General features: G+C 49.3%; 1 protein-coding gene across 1 annotated transcript; it reads right to left on the bottom strand.

The window, feature by feature from the left end:
* Positions 1-4,261: 4,261 nt before the first annotated feature.
* ahdc1 (AT hook, DNA binding motif, containing 1) lies at positions 4,262-18,217 on the bottom strand. The gene is made up of 4 exons (XM_084079633.1): positions 17,231-18,217; positions 11,190-13,081; positions 6,418-8,303; positions 4,262-4,687 (listed from the first exon to the last, which is right to left on the bottom strand). The coding sequence occupies exons 1-3, from the start codon at positions 18,194-18,196 to the stop codon at positions 6,425-6,427; spliced, it is 4,737 nt and encodes a 1,578-aa protein (XP_083935759.1). The 5' UTR covers positions 18,197-18,217; the 3' UTR covers positions 4,262-4,687; positions 6,418-6,424.
* Positions 18,218-22,713: the final 4,496 nt, after the last annotated feature.

The following is a 22,713-nucleotide window of genomic DNA, read 5'->3' as shown; positions in this document are numbered from 1 at the left end:
ATCGTCTGCTATATCTCACGATTCGATTCCCATTCTTTTTTTCAAAACAAACGATTCTCGATTCAAAAACGTTTTTTTCCGAATTAAAAGAAATACAAATTAGATTCAAAACGATTCTCGATTAAAAAACGTAGTTTTCCTATGCAAAATCGATATTCCCCATTCAGCCAAGAACTTGCCACTTCTCAAAAATGTCATTATACAAAAATACTGAAAATAAAAAGAAAACATTTAAAAACTAAACAAAAAGAAAAACGTCTTTTTGGAAATGAGAATCAATTCTGAATCGTCCAACATGAGAATCGCGATTCGTAATCGAATCGATTTTTTCCCACACGCCTAGCCATCACCCCCTGCATACCGCCAGCCTGTCCTCCTCTGCTACTGTTACTGCTGTTACTGCTACTGTTACTGCTGTTACTGCTGCTGTTACTGCTGTTACTGCTGCTGTTACTGCTGTTACTGCTGCTGTTACTGCTGCTGTAACAACTGCTCCTCCGGGAGGCCGGCCGGTGGACATGTTATTACCTCCTCTAAAAGAAAAGCCTCCTCTCTCTGCCACCGTGGGAGTCGCAGTTGAAAGTGAGAGAGTGCCCTGGGGTTGGAGGAGGAGGAGGAGAGAGCCGTCCCAGGCCAGGCCACAGCTGGAAGGAACACTCCTCCTTTTCTTCTCCCTTTCAGCCCTCAGGGCTACCGGGGGTCAAGAACTAAAACGGTGGTCGTGAGATCACAGACGTGATGACTCAGCGCATTCCTTCTGGTCAACAGCAGTGACCGTTTAGTGGCCGTTAACATGGGCTAATATTAGTTTGCGTGCAGATTCCGCCAATAATAATAATAATAGATCTACAAGCTCACAAGTCTGCATTCTATCATTCCAGTCTCTCTGTAAATATATATGTTTCTGCTCCTAGTAGGCTATTGATGATCTCCTGCATGTACTGTATGTCTTTATATGTCTTGTTGAATTGAATACACAGGACCACAATGGAAACAAGGCTTGTTGCGTTGTCCTTAACATTATTGTAATAACTGTAGGCTACCTCTGTACTTTTTGCAAACTGCTTTAAATTAAGTATTCAATCAATCAAAAACCAGATGGAAATAGTCACGCTGTGATTGGCTAGTTGGTGGTCAGCTAAATGACACAGCAGGTTATTGATAAAAGAACAGTTTTGTAATAGCAGTAACCTACAGGCTATAACGGAGTCTCCAATGAATGTGTAAACTGAATGCTCTGTCTGTGGACGAAGTAACATGTTTGGTGGGTTATTGTTCCCCCTATGGGAGACTTTTAAAGATGCATATATATTCTAGCTATATTCCAAGGTCAACAATATGGTATAGTTACTGAAACTCTCATCCCCTTTGGACTAACTAGTGCCTTTCAACTACGTCTACCTTAATTAAAACGCTTAATTTGAAACCGCCCGCGAGTGTGCCTTGACATAGCGTTATGTTACCGAGCGGATTTGGATTTGTTTTGGATTTCGTTTCTTCAAAAAATCGGCGAGGAAAGTAATAATTTGTCATTCACCGGAGAGGGTATATAAAGCCTGTTCTTGTTTATATAGGAAGGAGAATATTGTCTTTTTTTTCCTAATACAGAGCTGCTGAAAGGGCCCAATTCCTTCCGTCCTCCCACCATACAGTGGAATGTCACACAGCAAACACAAGTCCTGAGGCCCCGTCTGAGTCTATTTAGCCAGCCTGTTGACAAACCGTACACAATACAGCACAGCAGTACACAGCTGCACTCCTCTACACAACCTCTCCTCTCTTGTGTCGCGCACACGCACACACACACACACACACACATACACGTATGTATCACTATACTTGTGAGACATCAACATTTTAGGAAGCCGATTTTAGGATTGATTTAAGATTTTTTGGGGGGCATTTCTAACCGCAAGTCTAAAGCCGAAAAATAGCAGATCGACAACCTCACAACGTGTCGCGCTGCGACACGTTGTGAGCTTGTAGATCGGCTATTTTCCGGCGTTTGACATCGCCGCACAACTAAGTATAAAATAGGGGGAAAGTCTAACCAAAACCCCCTTAACCTAACCTCTAAAAGGTCTAATCCTAAACCTCTGAAAAACCTTTTTCAATCATAAAATAACAATTTCTCTTGTACCAAGAAAATGGTCCTCACAACATCTATTTCTCATATTCTACTATACTTTGTGGGGACGTTTGGTCCTCACAAGTACAGTAACACACACACTGTTTTGACGATGTCAAAGGGACATGTTTTCTCTTTATTCTTCTCTTCATTGTTGAACACCTTGTACTGTTTCACCACCACCACCACACAGCCCATAACAGCCCGACGGCTTTAAATCTCCCTCCCTCTTCCCCTTTTCCTGAGTTCCGCTTTCCGCTCACGTCCTTCTCCCCTGTTCTCCCCCTCTCTCTGTCTCCCTCTCTCTGTCTCTCTCTCTCTCCGTCTGTCTGTCTCTCTCTCTCTCTCTCTCTCTCTATTTCTCCCTCCCTCTCCCTAATCCATTCCTGCCTGTCTCTCTCACTCCCTTTCACTCCCTGTTGAGTTGCCGTGTCCTCGGCTGAACTGTATTTCTCTCTCTCTCTCTCTCTCACACACACACACACACACATAGTCTCTCAGACAGGCTGGGCAGAGCCGACTAGTGCCCTGGGAGACTGGAGAGACACACACATGCGCACACAGACACGCGCTCTAACACACACACACACACACACACACACACACACACGCGCGCACTCAACTCCTTAAAGAAAGTGCACGTTCCAGACGAGACTTACCAATGGCAAGAACAGAATGTGTATTTAAATATTTTGCACCTCAGATACATACATGATATGTAACAGACATATACAATTTGTTTTTTTCTTTTAATCATCACAAAAACCACTAAACAACACAAGACCACAGAAAAAAGAAGAAGGGAGAGAGTGAAAGAAAGGGAGAGAGCCCCCCCAAACCCCCCCATTGACCCCCGCCTAGACGTTATACCATCTAGGGGAAGGGTCCGCTTCTTCTGACCCCACCACGCGCACACACGCACACGCACGACACAACGCACGCACACAACACAACACACACCCACACAAAACAGTACTGCGGGAGCACACACGCTGCGTGTCGCACACGTAGTAAACCACCATCTTATCTCACATACACGCACGCGCGCACGCACACACACACACACACGCACACACACACACACACACACACGCACACACACACACACACACACGCACGCACGCACACAGGAAACAAGGGTCTCTTTGGGGGCCATCGAGTGATTTCAATGTCTCTTTCCCTTGTAGTTAAAACAGCGAAAACACAGGATGTGGAGTCTCCATGCTGCAGTGCCCTCCCCCCTCACCCCCCTCTCACCCCCCCCCACTCCCCCACGCTGAGGAGGGGGGGGCACCCTGATGGAGGGGGAGGGGGGGATGGGGTGTTGGATGGGTGTGTGGGTGGGTGGGGGGGAGGGAGGGGGGGCGGCCCTGGCTCAGAACAAGGAGTCTTTATGTACAGATGCTGGTATTTTCAAGAGCTGATACTGTTTCCACTTTTCTCTCGTCGAAGCACAACACATGGGGGGGGCGGCGTGTTTTTGGTGGGTGGAGGGGGGGGGGGGTTGGGGGCGGGGACTGGGGCTGGGGGGGGGGGGGGGGCGCAAAAGAGCAATGGCGTAGGCAGAGACCACACTATAAGACTCATGGTATTAAAGAAGCGGGGGGCGACGGGGGACGGGGGACGGTTTGGGTTGGGGGCACAAGACAAGAGGGGCGAGCAGGGTACCGTGGGAATAGAGCGCGCGGACGAGAGTGCTGGTTTGACAGTGGCGGGGGGGAGCGGGGGGGGGAAACAGAGACAGAGACACAGAGAGATAGAGAGAGAGAGAGAGAGCAGTTAGATCCAGATGTGTCCGTTATGCAGGCAGATCGGAACTGGTGACGTTTGGTGACAATTGTGGTAAATTATGGAGTCCTTCAGTTTGCGTTGCGGTGGGAGGAGCCAGAGGAGTGATGATGCAATGTCCACAGTTCTGTCTCTCTGTCTGTCTGTCTGTCTGTCTGTCCGTCTGTCGGCGTCTGTCCCTCCCCTGTCAGCTACTTGAGGCCATGACCTCACTCCAGCTGAGTGTGTGCGTGTGCGTGTGCGTGTGTGTGTGTGTGTGTGTGTGTGTGTACGATATGCCTTCATGTGTAGTTGTAGATACTGTAGATGCATTTACAAATACTTGTGCGTCTGTGTGTGTGTGTGTGTGTGTGTGTGTGTGTGTGTGTGTGTGTGTGTGTGTGTGTGTGTGTGTGTGTGTGTGTGTGTGTGTGTGGCCTCAAGTTAGGGAGAGCACATGCATGTGTGTGTGTCTGTGTGTCTGTGTGTGTGTGTGTGTGTGTGTGTGTGTGTGTGTGTGTGTGTGTGTGTGTGTGTGTGTGTGTGTGTGTGTGTGTGTGTGTGTGTCCTGTATCTAGGTCTGCATGTGTGTGTGCGTGTTTTCTGTGCGTATGCATGCTTTAGGTGTTGCGGTGGGCTCTTGATTGTCATTGCTGGAGAATTAAAGCTTTTCTTGTCCAAAACTTGGTAGCTAAATTCTCACCCATCACTTCTCGCAGTCTCTCACAAAGACAGTCTTCCTTAAAAAAAGGTTTTTTTTTCCAAATATGTAAAAGCTTGGATTGAATGTGCCTGAAAACAAGAAGCAGAGAGAGAGAGAAAAAGAGACATGGTCAAAATGTGTGGTTTAGAATAAATAATAAAAACCTTCATGCCATCTTGTGAAGATGGATGCAGGTGCGAAAGACACAATCAAAACATAATTGCAGTTTTCGGAAGTGCAATTTTGCTTCACACTACTACACTCTAATAGAATGTTTGCATGGTCCTTTAAAGCCGTGAAAGCTTTAAAAAAAGATGCTAGGCACAAAAACTAATCCAGGGTATCATTTTAGAAAACTCTCCAGTCTGAAAATGTACACTGTGACAACAACTCGTGTTGGCAAACAATCATTCATTAGAGACTTTAGAAGGAGGATATTTTCTAATGCACCATATCGTCTTGGAAACCTCATATGTCTGTACTTTTCACGATTCAAATTCAAAAGTAGCAGAGCTACAAGCTCGCTACTTTTGATGCTTTTTGTGTGACGCTGTAGTATGATCAAGTAGCGAAGTCAATTTAAGAACTAGAAAAAGTGCTCATCGGAGCACAGGTCTCCACCAGGTCAGGTAGGTTATTGTGGCCTACTGGTGGCGCTATAATAGGCCAATGTGAAAAGGGTGCGATTTGTTCTTAGGCTTTTCACTGCAATCGGACACTGCATTCATGATTTGAGGCATTTTGTTCCAAAACTGTGTTTTGCAAAATTAGACCTGCTGGTGGCGCTATAACAGGCCAATGGTAAAAGGGTGGCATTTCTTCCTCGGCCTAATAGAAATGTGCGTGTGAAATTTCACGGAAATCGCAAGTTGCGTTCATGATTTGAGGCATTTTGTTGAAAACGGACCAATCCTGCAAACTTTGGAAGCCAATCTTAGGCAATCAGGATGTAATATGGGAAATCGGATAGATCCGTGTTGATCGCATGACTATAGAGATGCTGTGTACCGATTTGTGTGATGTTTGGACAAACTCTGTAGGAGTAGTATCAATAAATGTGTTTTGCACAAATCGGCCTCCTGGTGGCGCTATAACAGGCCAATCTGAAAGATTTGGGCCAGAGGTTCTGACTTGGCATCCAGGGAGTGTGTGTGCACAGTTTTGCAGCGGCCGGGCCAACGGTGCCGGAGATTAGGAGGTAACGGACGGACAGGACACACGGACACACAGACGGACGGACGGACGGACAGGGGGTAAAACATACTCTCTCGCCATGCCTTTCAGCCTGGCGGAGACAAAAATACACAACAAGCTAAAATATGGAGATAGGAGGTTTCTGCCCCGACAGCAACGATAGGAAAGATACTAGAAATGCATATTTAGAGCTGCCTACACTGTTGCCAGAAGACTTTTCCAATTCTGGTTTTAATTTTACATCCAATCCAACTTTATTTATAGAGCACATTTTTAAGGCATAACAACAATAAAAACATAAGGCCAAACAAAAGAACACACACAGAGATTCCAGACTAATATCTACACAGTGATATTAGTCTGGCCATGCCAGGTTATGACGAGGTAGCTGGTTCCACAGTTTGGGAGCTACAGCTGAAAAGGCTCGCCACCCTCTTTTCTTAAACCTCGTCTTAGGGACGACAAGCAGCCATTGGTCAGCAGCCTGACCTCAGTGATCTCGATGGAACATAATAATTTAAGAAGATCAGAGAAAATAAACTGCTGCTAATCCATTTAAGGATTAAAAAAAAACACATCATTTACATGGCGGCTTAGCAACGTTGCGTGTTGTTGTTAATCTCACCTTCAAACTACAGGCTGGTGACGCTGAAGCTGTCGTCACTGGCCGGGTCCAGGAGCTGGCACAACACCCCGCCGCCTCCTCCCCGGGCCCCCACCTGCGGGGGGTAGCGGTGGCCCATGCCCTGGTACGGGTGACCGGGCAGGGAGTAGCCTCCTCCTCCCAGCTCCTCTTGGTGGTGGTGGGGCGACGTGTCCAGGGGCGACTTGGCGTAGGGGGAGTGCGGCAGCGGCAGGGGCCCCCCGCCCTGACGGAGACCCGTGCTCATGTGGTGGGGGGTCAGGTCCCGCTTGTGGGGGTTAGAGGGGCGCTGCTCGACGTCGTAGAGCCCCCCCAGGGGGCTGGGGTGGGAGTGGAGGCCGGGGTTGTTGGCGTGGGAGTGGAGCTGCTGCTGCTGGGGGTTGTTGGCGTGTGCGTTGTGGTGGGGGTGATGGGGGTGAGGGTGACTGTTGTTGGGGTTTGCGTGCGCCTGGGGGCTGCCCTGGAGGTGGGAGGTGCCCGTGTGTTGCTGCTGCTGAGGGGGGGCGTTGCTGTGCGGGCTCATATTGGGGTGGGGCTGTGTGCTGTGGTTGAGCGGGTTGTTCACGTGCGCATGCGTGTTGGCGTGCGGGCTGGGGAGGCTGGGGTTGGGGCTGGCGTGGGGGTTGGGGTGCGTGTGCTGCGCCGCGGCGTTCGAGTGCGTGTTGTGTTGTTGTTGTTGTTGCGCGGCGGCATGGGGGCTGGGGCTGCCGCTGTGCGACGTCTGTCCGTACCAGTAGGGGGAGCTACAGCTATAGCTGGGGGAGTCGTACTGCGGGTACTGCGTATCCTTCGGAGGAGGAGGGGGCCGGTGCGGGGGGCTCAGCGCCGTGCCGCAGTGGGGCGTCAGCCGCGGCGACGGAGAGCACGACGGGGAGAAGGTCCGAGAGGGGACGGGGTGGTAGGTCTGAGGGGTGGGCTTGGGCGGCGGGTACGGCGGAGAGGAGACGCCGGGGGAGAGCGAGGAGGAGGACTCGCCCGGTTGGTAGACGGACGGGTAACGCTCCTCGGACGACGGGGTGGAGGGGTGGGCGGAGTAAGGGGACGGGTACTCGCAGGGGTCCGGCGGGTAGCCGGCGGGGGGCGCGGCGTTGGGAGTGGCCAGCGGGGACAGGCTGCTGCTGTCCCCGCTGTAGTAGTCCAGCCCCTCCTGGAACAGCCCGGGGCCGTCCGGACCCCCGGCGGCCCCCGATCCTCCGACGCCGCCGCCCGATGCCGCCGAGGCACCTTTGGCCCTGGCTTTGGCCCCCGAGGGCCTCTCTCTCTGACACGGAGACAAGCCCCCCCTGCCTCCTCTCGAGCCCCTCGGCCGCCCTCCGGCTCCCCTCTTGGGGCCGGGGGTCGGCGTGGGGGAGGGACTGGACGGGGAATCCGAGGGCGGTCCTCCCGTCTGCGGCGGAGCCGCCGCCGCACTCCCTTCTTTATCCGCCTGTGGCTCGGCCGCCCGTTTCCTGCGCCCGCGGCCCTGCTTGGCGGTGCTCGCCGCCGCCCCGCCCTGGAAGAGCACGTTCTGGCTCCAGTTGTAGGACGGTCCCGCGGCGCTCTCGTGCCAGTCCATCATCAGCTTCTCCAGGCTGGACAGGCTGGACTGGCCGCCGTCTCCGCCGCCGACGGGAGCGGGCTCTTTCTGTTTGTAAGCCCCGCCCCCGCCCCCGCCCGAGCCCGGACCGCAACTCGCGGCCACGGGGCCCAGATGGGAGGAGTCGGAGGAGGACTCCGACAGGCTCTCGGGGAAGGGTTGTCGCTTGGCCTTCTGGGGGGTGTAGTTGGAGATGTCCAGGATGTCTTTGGACTCGTTGGAGCCGTATTCACTGTAGCCGTGATGATACTGGGAGCCAAAACTGTCTGCTGCCCAGCCCCCGTAGCCATGTCTGAAACACATCACATACAATAAACATGATCAGTCATATTTCTGATGGATTAAAGAAAAATAAAATGTCACAACAGAAAAACATTGGTGAAACAGTGTGAAAGGAGCCCCCCCCCCAACACACACTAACGCTCTGTTTCCTAAACAATTAACACAATAATGTAAAATGATGGTATTTTAGTCATATTGTTCCTGCTGTTCCTAAATACAGCCAACTAAACCGGGTGAAAAAATCGCAGATTGAGGCTTTAACCGTTGCTTTTTATGAAATATCCGAGACTATTAGTAGTTTTTATGGAAGACGCTTCTAGTTTGACCACTTCAAATGCTCCAGTCTTAAAATGATAACCAGAAATAGACAATCTACAAGCTCTCAATACATCGCTGACGAATTGAGAGCTTGTAGATCGGCTATTTTCACTGTGCAGCATGCTTCCATAGAAGCTGGCTTCCATATGGAATCCAAATGACTGAAATCAGTCGTGTGTGACGGAGAACTTTAATCCATGTATTTCACCTAAAGGATGACATTTTGGCACAGATTAGTACAAACAGATTATTAGAGCAAACGATCAAATGACAGTGATATGATAAAAAAAAAAAAAGAGTTCTGTTTTTTTTCATACATCTTTGCTCTCTATGGCAGTGGTTCTCAAACTTGTTCATGTCAAGGACCCCCAAATTAACACTTATAGCCCGCGGACCCCCATTTGAAAAGATATGCCAAGGACCCCCATAAGAGAAGATTTTTATGGCTCTAGCGGTGATTCTCAACCATTTTTAATTTCAAGGACCCCCAGTTTGACATGCATTATTAGGCTATGGACCCCCACTTAATGGAATTTCTATCTCTGAGACCCCAATTTATATTGTAAACTCAATGTTAATGTAACTCTGAGAGTGTACAAATGGAACCAAATGGACCCGTTAGGGTCCATTTGGTTCCATTTGTACACTCTTAGAGTTACAGACCCATAAGGGTCCATTTGGTTCTATCTATCATTTAGCTGGGGACCCCCTGGAACTCCCTCAAGGACCCCTGGGGGTTCCCGGACCCCACTTTGAGAACCAATGCTCTATGGAGTCTGGGTAACTAAGGATTTGTGGACTTTGTGGCTCTAGGAGGCTATATCCACATAACCAGAAGCTGGTTAATGCCAGTTAATATAACAGAGTTTTAACGTGTATTTATGGAGATAAGTGTGATTATCGGTGATTAGAGGAACTAGCCCACACTTCCAAACTCACTGCAGTCATCTGCTTTGTAATTGTGACTTTTTTTCTCGGCGCTGCGGTGCACACGCGTGTGTGTGTGTGTGTGTGTGTGTGTGTGTGTGCGTGAAACAATAATGGCCACACACACCGTGGTGTCCCCCTGTACAGCGACTAAAACACCACTCACTCACTGCATGGTGATCAGTTTCAAGTAGAAACCTTTTTTTTCCCTTCAAAACAGAGAGTGTTTCAGAATGAGATGCAGTATGTCAAATACATTTGGGAACGTCTATTTAATTATCCACCACAGCCAACAGCTGGGATGTTGCGTCCGTCTGTCTGTCTGTCTGTCTGTCTGTCTGTCTGTCTGTGTCTGTCTAGGGCGTGGCAGAAAATGAGCACTTGTTCTCAGCTACTACTATGCTGAACCAAAAAAAAAAGGAAAAAGAGCCAAAAACGCCTACGCATAGTAGTAGCGCTTCCACAATTATCATGAATCCCATCGGTGAGAACTGTGTCAACACAATATCATATCATATTACCCTGCATGCTTAACCCATTCAATCCCGGAACGCATCTGTGTCATTTTTAGATTTGAGCTATAAACATTATTTTATACTTTGGCTATTCAAAGATAGCAGATCTACAGGCTCATAGCACAAGGTTGTAGATCTGCTATGTTTGAAAAATCTATCTATAATATAATTTAATCTACTATATTTTTTAAAGCGAACATTTCTAAGATATATTGTTCCAGGGACCCTCCAGAAGCAAAGATTTGAGTTGCAAATGTTCGCTTTAAAAAAAAAAATATATATATATATTCAAAGATTTGCACAGAATTTATTTTCACGATTCTTCAAAAATAGCAGATATACAAGCTCATAGTGCGGCACTCGGTGCCGCGCTATGAGCTTGTATATCTGCTATTTTTTAATAGCCAATGTATAAAATAATGGCTTAAGTGGTTACACAGATGTGTTCCCGATCTAAACGGGTTAATACTGACAAATTTGAACATGAACCAGTCCAAGTAACCCCAGTAACACACACACACACACACACACACACACACACACACACACACACACACACACACACACACACACACACACACACACACACACACACACACACAGTAGCTACCCCAGCTATGGCACAGCACCAATAACCCTCAGGTAGTATGAGAGATCTGTTTTGGCAGATATTAAGGTTTTAAGTGCCCTCTGTGATTGAATATTGTTGCTGTCGGGGCAGAAAACCTCTTATCTGCATATTTTAACTTTTTGTGATTTTTCTTCGTAAAATTAACACCCCTACTTGATCATACTACAGCGTCACACAAAAGCATCTAAAATAGCAGATCTGCTATTTTTGAGTTTGCTTGGAATCCTGAAAAGGAACAGTTTTGGACATTTGAGGTTTCCACCCGACAGAGTAGAGATGATATCATCTCGTTGCTGTCAGGTGGAAACCCCATATGTCCAAAATTATAAATCTTTGAATAATATACATTTTTAAAGCGAACATTTGTAGAATATTTTGTTCCAGGGACCCCCAGAAGCAAAAATGTGCACACATTTTCACGATAGCAGATCTACAAGCTCATAACAGCTTATTGTCACAATTTCCTAACAACTATTGTGATGACAAAAAAATCCAAGCGCCTGACCTGTAGTTCCACTGGTTGGAGTTGTACTGTTTGTAACCCTCTGGGCACGGGGACGAGCTGAAGGGGCTGGTTTTGGCCATGGCCATGTATCCTCCTCCGCCCGGCGACGTGGGACCACCCGCCGACTCCCCACGGCCCCCCATTCCGGAGGAATGGGCCGATCCAGGGTAACCGCCGAAGCCCCGCTGCTTGGCCGCCGCCACCTGGTAGCTGGAATAGTTCATCTGACCCTGGCCAAGAGGGGTGTTGTTGTTGTTCTTGCCACCGCCGCCGTACGAGAAGCTGCAGTCTGCGGATCTCTGCGTCGCCACGGCGCCGCCGCCACCGCCTCCTCCTCCTCCTACGGGAGAGGAGGAGGAGAAGCCGGGGGAGTAGTGTCCATAGGAGGAGGGGTGGGGCGAGCTCGGGGAGCGGGAGAGAGAGAGGGAGGGCGGGGTGGACTTGGGGTGGTACGTGGAGGTGGTGGTGGGCGAGGTCTGCGCCAGGCCGCTGTAGCCGTACGGGGAAGGCCTGGTGGCGGCCGAGGAGGAGGAGCCCCCGTGGGGGGTCTGCGCCGGACCGTCCCCCACCCCAACGCTCCCCCCCGAGCCTTTGGGGCTCCGCTTGGAGAAGGCCGGGGACCAGCAGGGCCCCGGGGCCGGGCTGGAGGGCTCGTAGCCCCCCGGGGTAGACGACGGGGCTTTGTTGCGGGGGTCCGCCTGGGACGAGGAGATGTCCAGGAGGTCCGAGGAGTCGTCGGAGTCGAGGAGCGACCGGAAGTATCCGGCGAACAGGCCCTGCGAGTCCTCCCCGGCGGGCCCTGCCCCTCTGCCCCCTCCCGGGCTACCGTACACGCCTCCTCCCCTCCCCCCGCCCTCCCTGGAGGAGGAGAACCCCCCCCTGGGCGACCCGCAGGCCTGATAACCCCCGAGACCCTTCTCCCTCTCCAGGCTCCCCTCGTCCCCCCAGACACCGGCCCCGTTGGCCCAGTCCTGCCCCGCGCCGCACGCCGCCTCGCCCTTCAGGGCCCCGTTCTTCCTCGGGCGCCTCTTCCGGACCGCCTTCTCCGTGCCGCCGTGCTCGCTCCCCACCACCCCCCCTCCCCTGCCCACCCCGCCCCCGCCGGCGCCGCCCTTCCCCCGTTTCCGGGGTAACCCGGTCTCGGAGTGGGGGCTGAGTTTGCGCTTCTTGCCGATGGACTCGAAGAAGTCGCTGAAGGTGCTCTTATTGGCCGCCTGTGCGCCACCGGCGGCCCCCGCCGCCCCGCCCCGGCTCCCCGCGCCCCCGCCCCGGCCGCCGCCCCTGCGCCTGAAGCCCGTGAGCCGGTGCAGGAGGGTGGATATCCCGGGGTTCTCCGACGGCGTGTTGAAGCTCTCCGGCTCGCTGGGCGTCCAGCAGCGGGGCGGCGAGCAGCGGCCGGTGGCGGGGGGCTGCCGGTTTAAAAACGCCAGCTTGGACAGCACGTCCCCGTACTCCGTCTTCACGTCGTTGGTGTCGTTGACGTAGGACGGGTACGGCGAGGGGAGCTTGGTCAGGCGCCGCCGCCGAGGCTTCTTGGGCGTCGGATCGCCCAAGTTCCCGCCGGCAGCGTTCCCGCCGGCGTTCACCACGTTGAGCGGCTCGCCCGGCAGCAGCCCCGGCACGGGCTGCTTGGGCGGGCGCCCGCGCCGCCGCTTGAGGATGACGGGCAGCTCCCCCGGCGGGAACATCACCATGACGCTCTTGCCGTTGTTCTTCAGACGGAGCAGCGCCGTGGGCTCTCGGTGGGCCGGCGCCTCCGAGCCCTCCTTCTCGCCGAACTTCTTCTTCTCCGCGCCGGTGAAGTGCGTCTCCATGTTGGAGATCTTGTAGCTCTTTTGCCGGCGGCTGAGGTTGACGGGGATACGCGCCACCTTCACCACGATCCTCCTCACCTGCAGTGGTGGGAAAAAGTACTCAAATGTTTTACTTAAGTAAAAGTATCAATACTGCAGTGTAGAAATACTCTGTTACAAGTAAAAGTCTGGAATTCTAAATTTACTTGAGTAAAAGTACAAATGTACTGGCATCAAAATGGACTTAAAAGTACCAAAAGTAAAAGTCCTAATATATTTGAAAATAGCAGATCTACAAGATCACAACGCGTCGCATCGCGACGCGTTGTGATCTTGTAGATCTGCTATTTTCAAATAGCCTAGGTATAAAATAGGGCTAAAGTGGTTAATGTATGTTTCATAATATCATAATTTATATCTGAAAAGTAACTAGTAACTAAAGTTTTCAAATAATTGTAGTGGAGTAAAAGTACAATATTTGCCTCTGAGGTGTAGAAGTAAAAGTATTGGAAATTGGACATACTCAAGTAAAGTACAAATACCTCAAAATTGTACTTAAGTACAGTACTTAAGTAAATGTACTTAGTTACTTTCCACCACTCCTTGCCTGTGAGGGGAGGCAGAGAGCAACGACACACAAAGACAAAAAGCTGTGTTTCTTTCCCACCGTTTTCATTCCAGCATCACATTGTTTCAGAATAGAATATTTTTGTGTCGTTTTCCAAATATATCCAAACTAATTCTTTCTGATATTGTGCAATCAGCCGCCGAGCTAAACTCTCGGCACTTGAGGGGGCGAAGCACTCTCGAGGGGACCGTCTGATAAAGTCATTTAACGACTGTAAAATTAAATGATATCTTACATCACAAACAGCCACTTTTTGAGCCAAAACAAGCTGCAAGACAAGCTTGTTCTAAAGCAGTGGTTGTCAACCAGTGGTCCGGGGACCACCAGTGGTCCTTGAGGGGGCACCAGGGGGTCCCCAGCAAAATGTGTTAACATAGCGTCACAATCATTTTAACCACTTAGCTTTGGCTATTCAAAAATAGCAGATATACAAGCTTGTATATCTGCTATTTTTGAAAAACCTTGAAAAAGTGTGCATATCTTTTAATATTTATATATTTTTTAAGCGAAAATGAACTGGTATCTTTGCTTCTCGCGGTCCCTGGCACAAAACATTTTCAAATGGGGGTCCGCGGCCAAATGTATATCAATTTATGGGTCCCTGGCATGGAAAAGGTTGAAAACCACTGAAGTAGGGCGTTCATTTACGGAAAAAAAATACAATAAAGTTAGAATATGGAGATAAGAGGTTTCGGCCCCGACAGCAACGAAATGATTCAGCACCACCGCAGATGGACAGCGACAGGCCGTGCCCCGCCATCACCCAGCACCATGCCTTTTCTTCACAGAGGGATAAAATACCCTACGAGCAGCGGGTTGCCCAATCTTTTCTGGATCAGGGCCCACTTGTAGATCTCAAAAAGCGTTCTACAAATGTCTTCTAAAAATGTCTTTTTTTTTTAAACTTCTGTTGCTATATCAGTGGTTCTCAGACTTTTTCATGTCATGGACCGCCAAAATTATATGTATTTCACCGCGGACCCCCATCTCAAAATATTTTGTTCCAGGACCCCCCCCCAGAATCAAAGATTTGAGTTAAAAATGCTCGCTTTAAAAATGTATCTATTCAAAGATTTGCATAACTGAGCTTGTATATCTGCTATGTTTTAATAGCAAAAGAAATCTGAAAATGTTTCCCTTCCTGGTCTTAATGGGTTAAGCCAGAGGTCTTCAACAGGGGGTACTGCAGGGGGTCCGCAAAATTGTTGTTTGATTAAAAAAAAAAAAACGTTTTAAAAACTTTTTGTTAATTTTTTTTTCAAAAATGTCAATATGTCTTTAAACATAACATGACATATTTTAATTTTGATTAACATGGTATGTTTATACATATTTTGTAGAGAAAGAAAAGGTCTTTTACACACCTGTGGGTAGGAGCAGGCTCCAGGCAACCATTTGTTCATGTTTAATTGTTTTTGTTTATTCATATAAAACACAATTTTATACATAAATATACGATATATGTGGTGGCCTACCCCCTACCCTACGAGGTAGGGGGTCCCTGCTCCATCACCCCATCAGTTTGGGGCTCCCTGGCCTGAAAAGGTTGAAGACCCCTGGGTTAAGCCATTAAAAACTCTTCTCCATGACGATAACTGTTGGTGTCGTGTGTGGTTTTGTTTCTCTGAAACGTTCTGTCTCGTCTGTCAGTCTGTCTATGTTACCAGTGCTTTTCAACCTGTGTGCCGAAACTGAAATTCCACCGGCCTTGGTGCTGTGTAGCTAATAAAGTATCTATCTATCGGAGAACAACTCTTGTTATACAGTTGCAATTAATCCAATAAGACCGGGAACGCATCTGTGTCCTTTTATGATTTCTTTTGGCTATTCAAAAATAGCAGATATACAAGCTAAATATTTTTGCAAATCTTTGAAAATATGTATATATGTTTTAAAGCGAACATTTTTAACTTCGATCTGTGCTTCTGGGGGTCCCTGGAAAAACATATTTTGAGATAGGGGTCCGCGGCCAAATACATACATTTTTGGGTCCTTGACAAGTTGGAGCACCATCCCACTGATTTAGATTTATATAAAGATTAGATTATTAGATTATATATGTATTTGGCCCAGACCCCCCATCTCAAAATGTTTTGTTCCACGGACCCCCAGAAGCAAAGATTTGAGGTATAATGTTCGCTTTAAAAATATATATATAATTATTCAAAGATTTGCACACATTTTTAAAAAAAATAGCAGATCTACAAGCTTGTATATCTGCTATTTTTTAATAGCCAAAGAAATCTACAAATGACACACTGTAGATGCGTTCCTGGTCTTAATGGGTTAAACACAATCTAATGGCGAGAAGAAAGAGGACTTTGAACATTAAAAGTAGACACATCCGTGACCGTCTAGACTCTACGACATTACGAGGCCTATTCTAAGATATAACACAGCGAGGGGGTATAGCGACAGACGCAGCTGCACATAACTTGATAAAATAAACAACACAAGCTCAGATCGAATCTAAGATAAAAATGAAATCTAATTATACATCCATTTTGCCATGTTTTATAGTGTTAAAGAACGTTTTCTTCTTTGAGTCGGTACATCGTCTTTGAAAAAATATATAATAATGAAAAATGAACAAATAAAGCTCTTAAAGGGGATCGTAGAGAGTGGTGGAGCCTGGGTTGTGGGGGGGGGGGCTCGCACCCACGCGATAGCTCCGCTACTGTGTGCATTAATTAATTGGTGGAGGGAATCTATTTCCAATTAGAAATATAGTTTCTTCCACATTCAGCTTTCTGTACATTCAACATGTTACGTTCGGAGATGAAATATTTCCATGTTCATGAAAAACGTTTGTTATTAAAACTTGTTGTTAAAAGTTCTATATTCAAATAATGATTATAAAGAGTGTTTGACCTGTTTTCAGGTGGGACAGCAATTTAATCCAATCATTTCTGAATATATTTAGAATTTATTTTTTCTCTTTTTTTTTGCCAACAATGTTGTCATGCACAAAATAGGGATTGATTATTAATCGATTATTTTATTAAATTATTGATTATCTGACGCTGTTGTATGATCAAGTAGGGCGTTAAAGGTAGGGTAAGTGATATTTTTTGGTTAAAACAAAAAGTATTTTGTTAAAAGGTTAAAGCACTATATTCTGATAGTAATCATTACTATAGAGTTTTTGTTCAGTAACAGGAGTCTCCATGTCTCTCCAGCTCTTTAATAAACAGAAAATACATTTTTCGGTAGGTGTCAAAATCTCAGCCAATCAGGTGAAAGTACCCATTTTTAAGCTTAATTTGTATAGTGTTCCAGTTCCAATTTTGTCTGCTCATTTCTTAGTGTCACCACTTCCAATTTCACTTGTTTAATCTGTATCCTGATTGAGTTCTCTGTCCTGGTTGGATAAAACTGGAAATGAAACTGAAACGAAAATGTATTTTCTGTTTAATAAAGAGCTGGAGAGACAAGGAGACTCCTTTTACTGAACAAACACTCTACAGCAATGATTACTATCAGAATATAGAGCTATTTAACACTTATTTTAACCAACGCAAATCACTTACCCTACCTTTAATTTATGAAAAAACAACAAAAAAGTTGAAATATGGAGAAGGTTTCTGTCCCGACAGCAACAACATCATGTGAGAACTCACCCCGACATAACGCCGCTTGGTCGGGGTGTTGACCTCGGGCTCCTCCTTCTTCACGGCGGGCTGGTGCATGGTGGCGTGGGCGGGGAAGGCGGAGCGGGAGTGGGGAGCGCCGGGAAAGGCGGGGTGAGGCCCGGGCCGATGGGGTTGGGGGTGGGAGGAGGAGGAGGACCTTTGAAGGTCCTTGGCGCTTTTAGGACCGGCTCTCTGTGCAGATTTGGGCGCGGGTCTAGACCTGGACCTGGGCCCCGGCTTAGGCCCGGGTTTGGGACAGAGTTTAGGCCCGGGCTTCGGCCTGGACTTGGACACGGATTTGGGAGCAGGTTTGGGTGCGGTCACCGCCGAGGAGGGGACCGCGGCGGCGGGACAAGGAGCAGCAGGGAGGGCGGAGGGCACGGAGGAGGGCCGCTCCTCCTTCACTACGACGGCTTTCACTACGGCCGCCGATGCTGCCACTTCCTCTTCTTTCACCCTCCATATTTTCTCCTCCATCGCCTCCTCCTCCTCCTCCTCCTGACCTCCGTCCCGCTCTCTCCCGCCGCCTCTCCTCTCTCCGTCCTCCGTGCTGCGGCGGAGGCGCGAGGACTTGCGGAGGTGGCAGGGGAAGCGAGGCCGCCCGGAGCTGCGGAGCGCGTACTTCGGAGGGTTGGGGTCGGCGGGCGCAGGACGGTAGGTTGAGGGAACGTCCGTCGTCTCCGCGGTGAGGACGGGGGCCGCCGGCTCGTTGGCGGAAGCGGTGGGAGCGTCGAGCGGGAGGGGCTTTAGGGTCGGCGGTTGCGGTGAGGCCGTGAGCCGCGGCGGGGGGGTCTCCTCCGGCGACAGAGTTCTGGGCTTCTCTGGCGTGGTGGAGCAGGTCGTGCGCAGGTCGGCAGCCGCGTGCGGATCGCGCACGCCGTTGTCCTTGTTGCCGCGGTGCGGCCCGCCGGCTTGCGGACGGCTCGCGGCCGGGTCCGTGTGCGACGACTGCATGCTTCTGAGCGAGTCGGCCAGCGTCTGCGTTTCGGCGGGCGGCGCCGCGCCGGCATCGGGCTGCCTCCGCCGGCGCCCGCCTTGCCCCGCCGGTCTCCTGTGCAGGTGGAGCCCGTTGGCCAGGGTGGGCGGAGAGGAGGACGAGGCGGGGGGGAACGAGGGAGCGCGGGTCACCGGTGGCCCATCGTGGGGATGCCCCAGGGGCCTGTCCTCCCCCCGGGGCCCTAGCTCCTCGGCCCAGAGCTCGGGCGGCGCCTCCTCCTCCGACCGCGCGCCCCCGCACCCTTCGCCGCCCTCCGCCAGAGCCCCGCCACAGCCTCCACCGGAGGACCCGCCACCTCTGCCCGAATCCAGCCGCCCAGGCAAGCCGCTCATCCAACGGGAATGCGAGTGTCTCTCGCCGACGATGTCACAAACGGGGAGGGACTTAAAATGGCGGCGGCGGGGGGCGGGGGTTCTCTCGGGTGTTCCCGCTGCACTGCTTAACGTAGCACGACTTCTTTTGGGTTAGCGCAGCCTGGCAGGGAGGAGATGGAAGGACCTGAAAAAGAGGTGCAAAAACAAAAAAAACAGAGAAATCTATTACAGGAGGTACATGCCGTATAAATCCTACCAAACAGCCCCTTCTTTGCAGTTGATTTTCGAGAAACGTAATGGTAATTAGGTTTCGCCTAGAAAACAATCAGTAATACAACCACACACCAAGATGTTACATAAAATATCCATCCTCTTGCAGCTTACGTTCCCAAACAACAAACAGTCAGGTGAGTGATGGACTCGGGCCATTATAACCGTAATCACTATAACAGCAGCACAATGTTCAATTAACCCATTTAGACCTGGGACGCATCTGTGTCACTTTAGATTTCTTTGGCTATTCAAAAATAGCAGATATACAAGCTCATAGCCCGGCACCGAGTGCCGCGCTATGAGCTTGTAGATCTGCTATTTTTGAAAAATCTTGATTTTTTTTTTTTTTTTTCAAATTTTTTTTAGGATTTAGATAACATTTTAAGAATCGGACTCAGGTCTTAATGGGTTAACTGTGCCAACCCACGTACCAGCATCCCCATAATAACACACAGTCACACCGACTACAATTTACCATTCATGTCCTCCCGTGTTCACCTTCAGTGGGGCGGTGCGGTTTGGTGCGGTTGCGTGCGTGCGGTGCAGTGGTGGTTGCAGAGGCAGCACCAAGTCAGATCCCCCCCTGATTCTGATTCTGGCTTCAGCCTCACTGCTCTGCTCTGCCTCTGTCTGTCTGGCTGACTGGCTGACTTCTGCAGGGGCTCACTGGGTCATCAATACTGCAGAGGAGAACTCACACACACTTCTCTATCCTCCCTCTGCTCATCTCTCCTCCTGCCCATGGTTACTGGAGAGGAGAGAGAATGAGAGAGAGAATGGGAGAGAGAGAGAGAGAATGAGAGAGAGAGAGAGAGAGGTACTCCACCCACAGAGGAGGATGGAGTGGAAAGACAAGGAGAGAAAGAAAGAGATTAGTGGAGATGTCAGGACATCCATCAGAACCGGCCACAACCAGAGAGAGAGTTCTGGGTTTGGAAGCCGAGTCGGTGGCTGGCGAGGCAGCGTCGTGACAATTCATCACACTGTGATTATTGTGATAGATACCGCAAGAGAGCCTGGCGAGACCTATCATGTTCTATGTCTCGTTTCAGTTCGGTGTATATTTCCTTTTTGTTGTTGTTTTAACCCATTAAGACCTGGAACGCAACTGTGTAATTTTTTTATTTGAGCTAAAAAGCATTATTTTACACTTTGGCTATTCAAAAATAGCAGATATACAAGCTCATAGCGCGGCACCGAGTGCCGCGCTACGAGCTTGTAGATCTGCTATTTTAGAAAAATCGTGAAAATGTTTGCAAATCTTTGAATATATATATTCTTTTAAAGCGAACATTTTTAACTCAAATCTTTGCTTTTGGGGGGTCCCTGGAACAAATTATTCTGAGATGGGGGTCGGCGGCCAAATACATATCATTTTGGGGGTATTTAGAAGACATTTTGTAGAATCAGCTTCAGGCCTTAATGGGTTAAAGATGCGAGCGGTCTACCACCACAGAACAGAACAGAACGGAACGCCTATATACTTGTAAAAAATCATTTTGTTCCTACAAGACATAAAAAAGTTTAAACATTCAACAATTGATTGTGAACTGAATGGGTTTTGACAGTGTGAGCGTTTTAATGGCGCTGTCCAAAAAAAATGTCAACACAAAAGACGGAGATAAAAAAAATGATCAAAACGTCGACACGAGGTGTCAGATCTCCGCCGGACGGTTTGATGCCTCTCCCTGAGCTCCCTTTGTGACAGCAACACGATTCCTTCTGTCAATATTTGAGTCTAGTCATTTACATAGGCTGTAATCCATTAAATAACACTGCAATCATTACACCACCAGGTGTAATGAGGGTGTGTGTGTGGATGCCGTATCATCTTATTGTTACACTGCATATTCATCGTGTTTATTAGACGCATGTGTTTGGCAGCTACGCCTAGAAAAACTAGTATTCTATTCTAACACACACACACACACACACACACACACACACAACACACACACACACACACACACACACACACACACACACACACACACACACACACACACACACACACACACACACACACACACACACACACACACACACACAGAGAGAAGCTGTGGAGCCTGGAAAAGGTGCAATTTGAGACTGTGAACCATCACAGCCACCAGGGGGAAGCAGAGAGGTTGTGATGACGAATAGGAACGTGTTAAGAGAATAGAGAGAGGTGACAGAAGACTGAAATGATGGTGGTGGGGTGTGTGTGTGTGTGTGTGGTGTGTGTGTGTGTGTGTGTGTGTGTGTGTGTGTGTGTGTGTGTGTGTGTGTGTGTGTGTGTGTGTGTGTGTGTGTGTGTGTGTGTGTGTGTGTGTGGGGGGGGGGGGGGGTATTATATAAACAGAGCAAAAGGAGAGAGCCATTGACAGAAGAAGAAGAAGGAGGAAAGACGGGAGTCTGTAACGAGCTTGTGCCAGATGCTCGCACGCCAGCATCGGTGCGGATGCGTGCATGCGTGCATGCGCGCGCGTGTGTGTGCACGTTCAGAAGTGCGAACGGCTTGCGCACACGCACGCACACACACACACACCCCAGTGTTGTTGTGCTATGTGTTCCCACGTTGCACACAAAACTGTCCACCGTCTGATCTCTCTCAGTCTCTCCCTCTCCAACATATGGCTCTGATTACGAGAGAGAGAGAGAGAGAGAGAGAGAGAGAGAGAGAGAGAGAGAGAGAGAGATAGAGAGAGAGACGGGGAGAGAGGGACTGACAGAAAGAAAGAGATGGAGATGGAGAGAGTGACAAGATGACAAAGAGAGAGAGAGAGAGACAGAGAGAGAGAGACAGAGAGAGACAGAGAGAGAGAGAGAGAGAGAGAGAGAGAGAGAGAGAGAGAGAGGAGGTCAGCGGGTGCTTGAGAGAGAGAGAGAAAGAGAAAGAGAAAGAGAGAGAGAGAGAGAGAGAGAGAGAAAGAGAGAGATAGACAGACAGAGAGACAGAGAGAGAGAGAGAGAGAGGCTGGCAGGATGATGAAGTAAAAGATAGAGAGAGAGAGACACACACACAGAAACAGAGGAGGAAGGAAGAGAAAAGGAAGATGAGAATTGAGAAGGGGCTGAAAGGAAAGAGAGAGCCGAGCGAGTGAATCAAAAGAATGGTAGAGCGACAGGGGAAGGACGAGAGAGAGAGAGAGAGAGAGAGAGAGAGAGAGAGAGAGAGAGAGAGAGAGAGAGAGAGAGAGAGAGAGAGAGAGAGAGAGGAGCGAGGCGGCATGCTCAGAAGAAGCCAGGAGGAGACAGAGATTGAGGGAGTGAGAGAACTATAGGGAGGGCTGAGGGGGGGAAGGAGAGGGAGGGGAGGGAGAGAGAGAGTTTGTGTGGTAGGACTTTGGGGTTGCGCGCACACACACACACACACACACACACACACACACGTACGTTCTCCTCAGGGGAAGATGACACAACTGGGTTGAACGTGCACGCGGATGTATGTACACGCAATCTGGGCATGCATGCGGAAATGAATGCTCACACACACACACACACACACACACACACACACACACGATAAACACACAATAATCCTTCCATCTCCTCTCTCCTCACCTCTCTCTCCCTCCCTCTCCCCCTCATATTCCCTCTGTTCTTCCACCCTCTCTCTCTCTCTCTCTGTGTCTTCTCACTTTTCCTCTCGTCTAATTAACGGCATTCATTAATTAAGGATGCGTCTGACCGGTGTTTGAAAGAAAGAAGAGCACGAGCTTTAATTAAATACATATGCATGCCCTCGCACACGCACGCACACGCACACACACACACACACACACACACACACACTCAACAGATTTATACTCCCACACACATGCAGTGATTTGCACAGAAAGATATAAACATCATCCCCCATTCATTACATGCGTGCACATGAACATGGACAAAGACATAAAGACACA

Source organism: Gymnoscopelus microlampas (assembly GCF_963454915.1).
Source record: "Gymnoscopelus microlampas genome assembly, chromosome: 15".
NCBI classification, from domain to species: Eukaryota; Metazoa; Chordata; class Actinopteri; order Myctophiformes; family Myctophidae; genus Gymnoscopelus; species Gymnoscopelus microlampas.
This window is presented reverse-complemented; position numbering and strand designations above follow the sequence as displayed.